This window comes from Artemia franciscana, chromosome 1 (assembly GCF_032884065.1).
Source record: "Artemia franciscana chromosome 1, ASM3288406v1, whole genome shotgun sequence".
Taxonomy (NCBI): Eukaryota; Metazoa; Arthropoda; class Branchiopoda; order Anostraca; family Artemiidae; genus Artemia; species Artemia franciscana.
The window spans coordinates 50,072,336-50,085,841 of record NC_088863.1 but is presented as its reverse complement, the minus strand read 5'-3'; the positions used below and the strand labels follow the sequence as shown (position 1 = coordinate 50,085,841).

Genomic DNA, 13,506 nt, shown 5'->3' with positions numbered 1-13,506 from the left:
TCGGATCTTAATGAACTTTGATATTTAGAAGGACCTCGTGTCTCGCAGCTCTTATTTTAAATCCCGACCGGCATTAAGCCTCTGGTTTTCCTTTTAAATCAATCTATTGGTTCTTAGAATTTTGCTAGAGCTCTTACTATATGAGCTCTTGGCTCTTCCGACCTCGTCGCAAGTGCCTTATGAGCTTTTAGCTCTTGTTTATTGTAATTTCTGTTGATTTTGAGTTTCACTTAGGCCTATTTATTGATAGTGATTTATTTTTGTTTTAAATTGACTCTATTTTCACTTGTCTTAAGTTTAATGCAGCTCTTTTCTTTTGAAAAGTAAAGATGTTTTCTAGGATGAGAGTTTACCTTCAGTAGTTAGGTCTACCCACACAAAACACCTGATCCGCACTGCATTTATTTTCTGAACAATCTTTGAAGTTATGTTTAAGCCTTCACTTTCTTGTAATCTTAAAACAACCTTGTATACCTAGTAACTAGGGTGAAATCCTAGTTTGGCTGTTTTTCACTATCTTGGAAAGAGGTTCGTTTAGAAAAATGAAACTTTCAGGGATGTGTCTACAGACAAAAGTTTGCCCTGGAAAGACATTTTGAAGTACGTATCTCCATTCCTTCTCCCTCTAGAGGGCAGAGACCTTTGGTGACCTTTAAAGGTCTCTGTGTTATAAAGTTGAAACCTTTCAAAATAGATCTTCTACTTAAATGAAGTAGAACAAAACTTACAGCAACAAAACTTACAGCTTCACAACTTTGCTCAATCCCAATCGACCGAGATCCGTTGATTTTTGAATTTAAAAAAGAGGGAATAGTTGTGGGAAAAGTGGAAGTCATGGCCAATTGTAGAAAAAAGCCAAGACAGATTTTTATGAGGTTTCAAATACATTCCCTAAATTTAGAAAAAAAATCATTGATATGGCTTAAAATTCTACTCAAAGAACATGAATTGTACTTTCAGAGCTAAAACCAGAGAAAAAGAAAGTGGTGACTGAAATTTAATAAAAATGGAGTTTTGTCAAGTTTTTGACCATGGATTCATTACTGAAAGTTTCATTTTCCTAACCTAACTCTTTTCCAAGATAGGAAAAAGTAGCTAAACTAGAATTTTACCGTAACTGGCGCTAGATATTTTATTAGGCGCCCACTGACGGTGCTTGGCATAGGGCTTACTTATCGGTAAATCTGGTCCTGTTGTTAAGGTTTTTTGGGATGGCGGGAGTCAGAATAAAAATCAGTGTATTACGTCGGAAAATGGGGTAAAGACACTACGGTAGGTCTTCATTTCGCATGGGGCGTGGAGGTCCTCGAGGGGGTCCACAGTTTATTTTAAGGGTTCAGTAAGGATAATAAGGTTGTAAACTCAGATTGTGATTGATCAAGAAATCAAAGCAAGCTTTTTACCTTAGTTGAACTCCTTTAATGTCGGCTATGTCTTAATCACAGTATGATTGTGTTAATACTGAATTTGGTGACTATTTATCCTATTTGCACTGGTATATAGTGAATCGTAATATCGATGCATATTCCGAAATTATGTTGAAACCACACTTTTGGTTGTTTACCCTAAAGTTGGGTTGAAAATGAATCTCACTCCCTTTTCAATATAAAAATTAGATAAACCTCCACAAAACCTTCATCACCTGTTTGTACTAGAGGTAGACACTAAGCCTTGTACTGAGCGGTTTTTACCTGTGGGCTTTCGTACTACTCCGCCGCACTATGTAAAATACCTGGCCTGGAGGTGTTATGATATATCTTCGTTGGTCCAACAGTGCTTATGTTGTGGAAGCCACGCTTGAACTAGAGGAAAGGTATGTTTATGCAATTTTGTTTTATTTAATTTCAAATATCTTCGTTTTTACCCCCTTGTATGTAAGGGAATAACGTTTCAGAGGAGGGTTGAGAACTGTTTGGATTAATACCTGAACTATTTTTTGAAAAAAATTGAAACTAATGATGTTTCTTGAAATTCTGGGGCTATTATAGTTCCCCTCAAATGACGTGGGAACTATGTGGACAGTCGACCTGACATACCCTCAGTATAATATGTTGCAATCCCGCTCATTCTTAAAGATGAAAACCTGGGTCGGCTATAACGTATTTCATTAATAATCAAATACTTTTAAGATATGGTTATCTTCAATGTGAATATAAAGACTAACCTACATTACTATGATTATAACGAAGTGCTGACCAGTTTTTATGTTATAACGGCCCGACGTTTTTACTAAATTGTAATTATATCAGTTATTAGGGGGGTGGGGGGTGGTGGTGGTGGTGGAATACTGTTTATCGTTGTGATTATATATTTTTGTTTATATCTTTTGAACTTTTTGTCAGCCTCTTAAAAAAATGTTCGCTCTTCATACAAAGTGGCTGAAGCTGTTCAAGTCCTTTTTTGTGAGCTTTGGAACGGGATAATATATATTCGGACTTCTGAAAAGGTCAAATAGGGAAGACTGGATTCATCTGAATGATTCAGAGTAAGGGGATTTGATACCATAAGGAATCAGCCTATCTCGTCCATTATAAACTTTTTTAGTTAGTGTGGCCAAACTATTTAGAATTAATTGGGCGGTCTTGTCATAAGTTGTAGAACTTGTAAAAGCGATCCGAATAAATGGAAGAAAATTAAAAGCTACTTTTCATAAAATCTTTGAAAAACCTTACAACCTCTATTGTTTTGTGCCGGAGATAGGTTTAGATTTAGGGAAACGTATATCATTAGGAAGTGTAAATTTTGTTTTTTCGATCAAACGAAACATAGTTTTCGGTATTTGTTAATAATACGGAAGACACTCAAGAATTACGCATAGGTTACATCTCAGAAAACCGGTTTCATAGCTACAAAACAAGTGACGGATGATACAATGCATTGGGCTTTAACAGACTGTATTGGACTTTAATTTAGGCTATATATTTGCACAAAAGGGGTGAGGGTTAGGCTTCCATAACTTTGTTTCGCATTATAGAGTTTGGGTAGTGAGTAGATTTAATTAGATAGTGCCGAATGTTATAAAACATCCTGTTTTGTCTCGGATCGAATGGAAACCTAGGGGGAAAGGAAAGGGAAGGGTGGATAAGACGACTTAGAGTTTTGTGCCTAAGAAAAGAAGGGATAATCCTTTGTCGGTGTGTGGTTGAAGGAAGAAAAAATAAATAGTAGATAAGACTATTGCATTTAACAGATGAAATTATTGTGAATGTCCCATATACAAGAATATTTACTCCACGGAATCTCAACAGTTCAAGATTTATCTAAGAGAATTTTAATTTTGAATGTTACACTTACGTAATGAAGTTTTTTCTGAAATATATTTAGCTTTCAATAAAATGGAAATGACCCAAGGCTTTAAATTATTAGGGAGAAAGTGTGTGGTCGTAGCCCTACTCTTTTTCTGTTCGCTTTGGATCTAACTTATTCTGAGTCTCTAAACTCTCCTTTTTAGTGACTATAACGTAAGTGTATTCGTGGTGTGGTGTGAAAAAGAGCCATTTTGGAAATCCGAATACGCGTAATTTCTCTTGATATACTTCAACATCACTCTCAACATTCCCAGAAAGTTTCAACTTGATATTCTTGCCACTCCTGAGATATGTAGAGACGGACTTGAGACAATTTTGGTGCAAACATTAGTGCTGGGTGGTAATTTGATTATTATATTTTTACTTTCGATGCATCAAAATCGATATTTTGAATGAAGTTTTTGCTCAGATTAACTCTTGATTTGTCAGACTTCAATAACAAGAATTGTAACTAAAGAGTACTTTGCATAATTTCTTTTTTAACTTCGAATAATATAAATAAAACAGTAAATAGAAAATTTGATTATATAAAAGAATATTAAGAAAAGCTAGATTTTAATCAGGCTCAGAACAAAGCCAATTACTCAGGTTCAGGACAAACAAAAACAAATTACTGGCTATTAAAAGAAAAAGCAAAAAAAAAAAACAACAACAACAAGTCAATGCTTTCCCTAAGAGTGGGCTCTATTTTTCACTGATTAACTGACCATTTTTCACTGATTCACAGATAATTCCCAATATTATGTAGAAGTTCCAACTGTTTCCAAGGTACTATAGGATGCTCTTAGTATATTTTGATGTAGTTTAATATCCTCCGATACATTTTCTGAAACTTTGAACTCAATACCCGTAGCTGTTCCTGGGATATCACAGATACGCCGTTTTTAAAACCTATCTTTTATTTAATTCTACATTCCCTGTAATTTTTAACTCGATCCTATAAGCGGTTCCTGATATATGCCAAGTTTTGGTATCCTGGATGCACATACCGTCTTTTGATTTAATTCGTTGTGTCCCTTGACATTCCCTGAAAGTTTCCACTTTATGCCTGTCGACGTCCTGTCGTGTTGCTGTAATACTTTCAGTTGTTCCTAATATATTGCAACTTTGCCCTTTTGATTATCTGGATGCGCATAGTGTATTTGATCTAGTTCAACTTCTACCTTAATATTACACGAAAGTTTTAAATTAATACCCTTGGCCGTTCCTGGGAAGTTCCAGATACGCCCTTTTGAAAACCTGGATGGTCATAGTGTCTTTTGATTTGTTCAGCGTCTCTCTCAGCATTCACCAAATGTTTTAAATTTATACCCTAACACAAGTCATTTGTGAAATACTACCGATACAACCTTTTGACGATCTAGATGTACATTGTTTCTTTTGGTTTAGTTCGACACCCCCTCAACATTCCGTGGAAGTTTGAAGTTAATGCCTTTAGATATTCATGTGATTTTGAAGATATGCCCTTTTGACAACATGGATGCATATAGTGTCTTTTGATGTAGTTACTTTTTGCATTTAGCCATTATTTATGTATTGTATGTATGTTGAAAAGCGGGACGTAAAAAGTGTCTTCAGATTTAGTTCATTTTCCCCCTCGACATTTGCGTAAAGTATCAACTAAATGTTCTTCGGTGTTCCTGAGATATTGCTGATACGCTCTTTTAAGAACTTGGGTGCACAGTGTCTTTGGATTTAGTTCAATATCCGTTCAATATTTGTACTTAGTATCGTTTATTCAGTTCAGCACCCCACTGAACATTATCTGAAATGTTTGACTTGAACACCCTAAACTGTATCTCAGATAGTACACAAGGCCTCTATCTAAAAAAAAAAAGGCATTTTTCAACAGTTGCCAACTCTTATTCATTATGTTTCATGGCCCGGGGCATGTTACGGTACGGTTATTTCATCCCCGAGGAACTTTGGGTATGTCATCCCCAGAATCTCCAAATTTTGATCAAATATCTTTGGATGTAAAGGGAGGGTCGGGTAGCAAAGAATGGGCTGGCTGATTACCCTTTTATCACTTTATGGCTCCTAAAAAGGATACTAGAATTTTCAGTTTCAAATCTAATGAGCCCTGTTCAAAGTTTCTATGACCATCCCCTTCACATGAAGTTCCTCCTAGAAAAAAGTAATAATAATAATAAGTAAAGAAGTGAAGGCTTATCGATTTTTACTACTCACAACGCTAAAGCGATGTCTCTGAAACCTTCTGTCTGACTCTTTAGTAGCTTGTTGTATAACTCATCAGTTACTTCTTCAACAGGGCAATATACTGCTTATTGAAGCTTATTCGAGTAACTGTTAGATAATTCTTAGATCAAATTTCGGCTAATGTTCAACCTCTTTTTGCTCATAAACTCTTAGTATGATAAATCTATGTGTAATTATATGCTATGGATGTAGTCAATCATGCCAAATATTTATGCGCTTAGTATAGGTCGAAAATCATTTATCAAATCAAAAATTATTAATCAAATTCTGATTGGTCCAAGTAACGTGTGAAAAATTCTAAGGATTATTATATAAATTCCTGGTACTATTTGGTGCTAAGGTATCTTAATGATTCTTTCTTTTCATAAGTATTGTGCTCTGTTGCCATAGCTTTCGGTATATAATGCCACATAGAAAGACTTCATGGATGACAATTATTCCTGCCTTGTAGCATTTTTTAATGATGTATTAAATAAAAAAAAAGTACTGTCTAATCAAAGTAAATTGTTTCTTAGAAACCTAAAATGAACAGAAACTATTTCGCGCATGAGGAAGTATGCCACGTTTTCATCTCTCCAATCTTTACGCTAAAGCCGTATCATATTTCTAAATGAAAGTCAAAGGTTCAGTTCCGTATTAACTCCGTCTGCTTTTTACTTCAAAATTAGTTTTTGCCGCCAGTGCTTTAAGTATAACTGCTCAAACAAGGACAATTGGAATAGGATGAAATATGTCTTTTATGTGCCTCAAAATGTCCTATATACAACTCAATTTTTCTTTCAAATATTATAAATGGCAATCGGTAAATAAAATCCCTGTAATCGCAAATCAATCCTATATTTTCTGTGCTCATAGATGCTTTTGGTAAAGCAATATAAAACGTACGTCGATTTTTATTAAATCTCTTGGAAAAAATACAAAATTTTGTGTTTTTGCACATACAAGCCTGCAAGCTAAAGCCTAGTGTTATTATTCTATTGCATTGAAAATTGCACTATTGCATTGAAAATTGGGGGCGTTTCGCCTCTTTCTCTCAAATTGCATGAATATTGTGAAACTTTTATGAATCTTATATATTTTGAATTTCCCTTTAAAAAGGTTCTTTTGTCGAATTTACTGCCCTAAAAATTTCGTTTTTAGAGTTCTTGTTGCAACAGACACAAGTCTTTTCGCTTACTGTTTCTACGAACTGTATCCTCTTTTGGATGATTTTTTAAAATCTTAATTTTATGAAAAGATTAAAAAATTTGTAATAAGTATTGACTATTTCACATAAGAATACAATTTTTACTTTAGTGCTATATTCTATTTATGCCGTGGTATTTCTAATTTCTGTTGTGAAAAATTACAACTCTCATAATTTAAAAGTAAAATAACAGTTACGCCCCCAGGATTTAAAGGAAGGGGGAGAAATAGCAGATTCATCACTTACAAAAAACAATTATTATAAAGGCAAACCAAAATGTCTGCACTTATATTGGCTTAAATTAGGTGTATTTACAGAAATTAAATCGGTAATAATACACTATATGACATTTATAGAATTTTTGGCCATGAAACAAAATATTTTTTATAATCAATCGAATACTGTACAAATAGTTTATTTGGGAGGGAGACCCTCTTTCGATTGGAAAAGCATTGGAAAAAAAAGATTGGAAAAACCGAAGTGGAAAAATATAGGAATTTATAAGATACCTTGGAAATATATTCATAAAGGGTGGTTAGAGGGCTTGGCTGAAAGCCCCCTGTCTTTGTATAAATATCTGAGTGGTAGATTGGCTCTACTCTTCTATCCTAAATAAGAGAAATATCTAGACAAGGACTCTCCCAAGATGCGACGCTTTCATTACTAGTTACTTTTCGATACATTAATTGAAATAATTTTCTCAAAGAATTACTCTAATTTAGCGCACGGAGAGGCTAAAAATGTATATAGTTTTCAAATGTGTGTGTTTTGCTAAGTAGATACTGTACTTTTCAGAAAAAAGAACATCGTATTCTTAAATCTTTGGCCTCAGCTCTGTGAAATAATAATGAAAGTTTCTATGAATGATGTCCTATTTATAATATTCTTTTTCGTTTGCCTTTCATCTTTATTCGTAGTATTGATTGAAACGCTGCTCAATGGTTTTAATGGGGATTTACAATCAATTTCAATGTGTTATTCAATCTTCGTGGGTTTACCCTTTCAAATTGACACAAAAAAAAACAACCTCGAACAATGGTCAAGGCTGTGGCTCATTTAAACTGATGGCTTCAAAATTTATGACTCTCTTTGATTAAATGATCCTTCTACTATGTAGATTTTCCACTTTTCTAATTTAATTTTTCGTTTCAGATAGTATTTTCGGATCCACAATGAAGGTGGGGACTTTAGACTTCGATGATTGGAAGCTTGGCAAAGAAACATTCGAAGATTTTGAAATTCGGTATCGGAAATTGTTGTCGAAGCTTCAAGATGCACAGGCTTTGACAAGAGAATTTTCTGAATGCTCTTCCAATGCTGACAGCATATCATTTGTATCAGATAATCCTCAAATTGGACCCAAATTAAGAGAACAATTTTCGTTCAGAATTCGAACAGCTAAATCTGATCGAAATTCAAGATTTTATCGGGACTTGGGTAATAAGGCTTACCAACATAAGAAATATCTAGAGGCGTTGAAGCTGTATAATAAATCTTTAATATGCTCGCTGAATGGCTCTCAGGAGATAGCTGTTATATACGCCAATCGTTCGGCGGTCTTTTATGCGATGAAAAAATATGATGAATGTCTCAAAAACCTGGAAGCGGCTTTGAATTATAACTACCCTGAAAAGCTTAAATTTAAATTGATTGAACGCTATGCTAAAGCCAAGAAAGCCATGGGACTCTTCAAAGAGGTTCTCACCCTTGAACAGCAATGGAGGGAGGCTGTTGAAGTGGGAGACATCCCAGAAGAAAAGAAGTTAGAAATAAGCAAGGTCATTGATCTTCTGATGAAGGAGTGTCGTTTTCAGGACGATTCCTTGAAAGAAAAGTTTGTCAGAGTGACCTTGATTGATGAACCGATTGGTGAAAGTAATGAAAACGTACCTGCCATGTCGAACAAGCTCCACGTTCAGTGGACAGAAGAAATGGGGAGGCATGTTGTGGCTAAAGAAGACATACCACCTGGTTTGTTTGTCTTAGGCTTTTTCTTAGATTAATATAGTTGAAGCAGTAATTAGATAATAAATAATAATTAGATGAAATTGGTATTTTGTTGTAATGACTAAAGAAAAAAGAAGAAAGAAGTAGCCTATTTGGAGCCTAAATTTGAAAAGCGACAATGTTTTCCCTTAGATTAAAAAAAATATATATTTGCCCACCCCCTACCCACCTTAAATTTTTTCAACTTTTACCACAGTTCATGTTTGTACAATGCATTGTCTTGTAATTATAATTTAAAAGTATGTGTACAATATGTATATATACCTTTAGTCGTATGTGAAAAAAAAAATTAAAGAGGAACCTTCCGAAAATGTATTTTTGGGTATAAAAGGTACAATATCAAAAGTGTTTTTGACTTTTATATAGCTCTAGAGTTAATCAGATGAGGAGAAGTACTATGGACATTCTTTAAATTGGTTAAGTCCAAACTTGTGCAACCATATACATCTTAAAACATTAGGGGAAAAATGTAATTTAGTTTTTAACTAAAAAGATCATTAATTTTCAATTCAGTTTACGCTCACAGGCGCTAAATTCAAAGGTAAAGAATGTTTGTGAAAAACTACAGAAAATAAGCAAAAGAAAAATACATTGTAGTTCTAGAAAGTTCATCTTTCCTAATTGGTATAGCAGAAGAAAAATATAACCATTAATTGGCAGTAAAATGTGTGAAAATCCTGTGATTGTACGAGTAAAACTATTCAAAAATATAGGCTAATTCTTGAAGGGAATAGCCAAAAATCAAAGCTGTGCATTAGTTATTTTTTATTATTAAACTATTCAAAGTTTCAGATTATTAGTTGTTGATTTACCTACAAGAACATATATTTGGAAAGACCAATTATTCTTTTTTTTATTCATCCCTTCCAAATATTCATTCCAAAAGTGTCACTTTTATTACTTAACTTGTATCACATATAATACGAATATTAAATTTATTGTTTCGCTTTAGAAACAAAAAAAAAGAAGAAAAGAAATGCAGACACGAAATATTCAAACATTCGTAACACAACGACTTATTTTGAAATATCCCCCCTTACCTGTCTGGCTTTAATTATGATAAGCATTTAGACTAGCCCATGTACTGTAAATTTTTCAATGTGGAAAGCGTTATTGAATTTACCGAATTAGTTTTCACTTGTTGTTTTTAACCGCTCGGTTTTGGAAATACTGGTGAAACTTTGCGCATGAATTCTGACCTTTGACGTTTTGTACAAACAAAATAAAAATACTAGAAAATCCTGGTTTTCAAGAATAGACCTGAGATGGAGCCAGGCGACAAAAAAAAAGTTTTTATTTTGATGTCCTTAGTAGGTAAAATAGACAGGAGGTTTCATTTATTTCCCACTGGTATATCGAGAAAATCAAACATAACATGATTATTTTCGGGGGGATTGTTCTTATAGTTCTTGGGTACGCTTACAAATTTTGTATGCGGGGGGGGGCACCTTGTGTAACCTTTGAGGTGTCACTGGGACTCTCAAGGGTAACCAGGACTTTAAATAGTAACTCCAAAAAAAGCGTGTTGGACGTGAATTTCTTTAAAGCTCAATTTGCGTAATGTCTCAAAAAATTCATTAATTCAGACTGTCATTAAAACCATCACTTTAATTTATAGTGAAAGATTACTCATATGTCCGGTATAATTAAAAATAGATAATAATTTACAGTAAATGACTATTGCGCTAACTTCTTTTTGTTTTTGTTAGGGTGTTGCTGGGAATATAACCTTTTTTGTTCCGCCCTATTAGTATGCAGATTTTTGCCCTCCTCTATCAGTGAATAGAGGAAAACACTCTCTTATGTAATTAACAACTTGTATAGGACCTATATATGATTTAAATCCGTTGCACAGAATTTGACTTTGAGAGAATCTGTTGTGATGCCAGTGACACTTAAGAATTTGCACCGGCTGTCTATGACAAAATTTATGTGTATTAGGTTAAAACAATTTTTTTGGGGTGGTCTCTGCAAGCATTTTGTAGAATCGGAATAGCTTCACAATTGGTATCCATAGACACCATAGTCAGAGAATTCAAATACAAGAAGTTCCTACCCAAAATATCAAAGTTAACCCAGTAACCTCTTTATGGTTACATTTCCAATTACTAGGCTTGTCGTTTTATATTCCTGAATGTGCTTCAAATGTAAGGATCAAATTGAAGAGCTAACGGTGCAGGCTGCACTTGGACCCACGCATTGAAATAGAGTTTGATGATGAACAGGGAAACATCATCCAGTTCATTCTCTTCTCCCTTTTTTAACTGAGAACCGAGTCCTGAGTTACGATCCCAGGCATTACTCGAAGCCCTTATACGAAGTTCACCAGAAGTGGTTGTTTTGTCGATCTTGATGCGAATACGACTCATGACAAAATCGAATAAGCCCGAGTATTCACAACTGAACATAATCTAAAGCTAAGAATGCGACTACGAAAAGTCAAAATAAAAATCAGGGGAACATTAATACTAAGATGAGGCAAAGTAAACCAAACTTGCAAACACTATGAAATGCTCAAATAAGATTTAAAGTATACAAGGGCAAATTATAGTTATTTTAAGTTTTGGTGTTTTCAAAATTGAACTACAGACCAATGAGCACCTTGACGTTTTTTTTTCCGATAATCAAATTGATTGATGTCACATTTAACCGAATTTATAATGTGTTAGAGAAATACGTACTACTCAACAAGTTTGCTATGTGTACATTCCAAGTAATTTCTTATACCATATTTATAATTACAGTGAAATGATAATATCGAAAAACGGGTAAAACCTGATAACTTTGAAATGAAATAAAACAGAAAAAAAAATTAAGTCCAAATATTTTGGCTTCACATCCGAAAACCTTTATCAATGGGGAAAAAAGGAGAAGAAATATAAAGAAAAACAACCTATCTTGAGCAAATTATACTTAGAATAAAAGATTAAAAAACACATAAAGTACATAACATTGTATTTGCCTCCTCATTTTTTTCCTTTTTTTGAGGGGGGACGAGTAAAGGGATTTAGTCTTGGTGCTAAGGGGAAGGGGCAAACTTTATTTTCTTCAGTCTTAACAAAACATATACACTACCGTTATATATATTTATATTATACTTCAGTTACTACTACTACTACTACAACAATACGCTATAGCACAAAGTCACCTGAAGCCAACGCAAATACGCACGCTCCTTCTTCATCCCATTTTATTCAACACCTCCCTCATTGCACCTTCTCAAGAAGTACCCACTTCCCTTAAATGTTTCCTTATGATATCCTTCCACCTCAAACGTTGAAGACCTGCTTTTTATTTGGTTCTAAACACTTAGAAGGATAATCTTTTGCTATCTGTCATCCTTCATCAGCAGAGCGTGTCCTAGCTATATCAAACTTTCTCTCATCATAGCCCTAGAAAGTGGGATTGAACCACACTTTCCTTACAGCTTACTGTATGAGATACGGTCACTCAGTCTGGTATCTAAAACAATCCGTCGGCTTTTTTTCTCCAAAACATCTATCAAATCTTCCCCCGTTTTTTGAGGGCCCTTGCGTCGGAACCGTTCGGAACTTATTTTAACATCTTCCTCCACTGTCTTTACTAATAATAATAACTGTGTAAATGAAGCTGTCCACTTGATTGATCTTCTTGTTACCCAACATCACCTTTCCATGTTCACTTATTCCTAACCTTAGTGACTTAATCTTCTTAACATTAATATTCAAACCTATTCTTGCACCCTCTAACTTGCAAAACCTAACCTATTAATTTATATATTTTGGAACACCTTCATCTAGGATGTTTAAATTATCAGCATAATCTAAGTTCAGGAGAGTTTCACTTCCCCAGTTTATTCCTTGCTCTCCTATTTTCTTTGCTGTGTTCCTCAAGACAAAGTTTATTAAATGATCCATATAAATCGGAATAGAACATAAATCTGGGTAATTCCTGATTTAATACGAAACGAGCAAGTAGCCTCATTTCCTAACCTTAACCACAGCAATGTCATTTTCGTACATACCACTAATCAGTTTAATGTATTTGTCTGGCATGCCATACAAGGATAAGGCCTTCCCCGAAGCTCTTCTATCAGCTGAATGAAGCACTTGCTCATAATTTATAAAAATGAGAACTGAGGGTGTTTGACGACTAAGGCATTTTTCAATTATTCATTTAAAAGTGAAAACTTGGCCGACATATCCTCTTTTCTGTCTTAAACCATGCTGTTCTTGTCTCAAAATTTATCTAAAGCATCTGAAAGTCTGAAAACAATCATTATACTAAGTAGTTTGCTACCTACAGAAGCCAGGCTAATGCCTCTATGATTACCAAACTCATTTTTTACCACCTTCCTTATACAGGGGTTTAATTAGTTTTCCTAAAATCACTAGGTAGTTCCCTTTTTTCAAAAACTGTATTCATAATCTTCAGTAACTTATTTCTAATATCACAACCACCATATTTAAGACACTCATTTACCATACTATCAACACCTGGGGGTTTATTGTTTTTTAATCCCTTTAGTATTGTTGGTGATTCTTCCTCACAAAATATATCATCCCCCATATTCAAATTTTCAAAAATCTTTTCATTCTCCTCTATACCTTTTCTTATAACTCTATCTTGGTTTAGCACATTCTCAAATTGTTTTGCCCATCCCTCTTTATCTCCATCCTTATCACTAATTGTGGCCCCGTTCCTATCTTTAACTGGGGCAAGTCCATTTTGATTTCTCCCTCTCAATTTATTAACATGCCACTACGATATTTTATTGTTATGCTGTCTGGCCGCATCTTCCAGATC

The 13,506-nt window shown here is 34.3% G+C and overlaps 2 protein-coding genes across 6 annotated transcripts in view; one reads left to right on the top strand and one right to left on the bottom strand.

Moving 5' to 3' along the window:
* Positions 1-1,661, bottom strand: part of LOC136031022 (ankycorbin-like) — a 129,994-nt gene extending 128,333 nt beyond the window's left edge. For both annotated transcript variants that reach the window (XM_065710206.1, XM_065710214.1), the window contains exon 1: positions 1,404-1,661. The gene's annotated coding sequence lies outside the window, so the exon portion shown is untranslated. The remainder of the gene's footprint in view (positions 1-1,403) is intronic.
* Positions 1-13,506, top strand: part of LOC136031033 (SET and MYND domain-containing protein 4-like) — a 39,743-nt gene that overhangs the window by 11,913 nt on the left and 14,324 nt on the right. For 2 of the 4 annotated variants that reach the window (XM_065710244.1, XM_065710235.1), the window contains exon 2: positions 7,867-8,685. In XM_065710244.1, coding sequence (XP_065566316.1) covers positions 7,887-8,685 — 799 coding nt within the window. In that variant the 5' untranslated portion in view covers positions 7,867-7,886. Of the gene's footprint in view, positions 1-1,693; positions 1,814-3,479; positions 3,649-7,866; positions 8,686-13,506 lie in introns of those variants that run through there. The other 2 variants (XM_065710227.1, XM_065710252.1) reach the window with 2 other exon arrangements.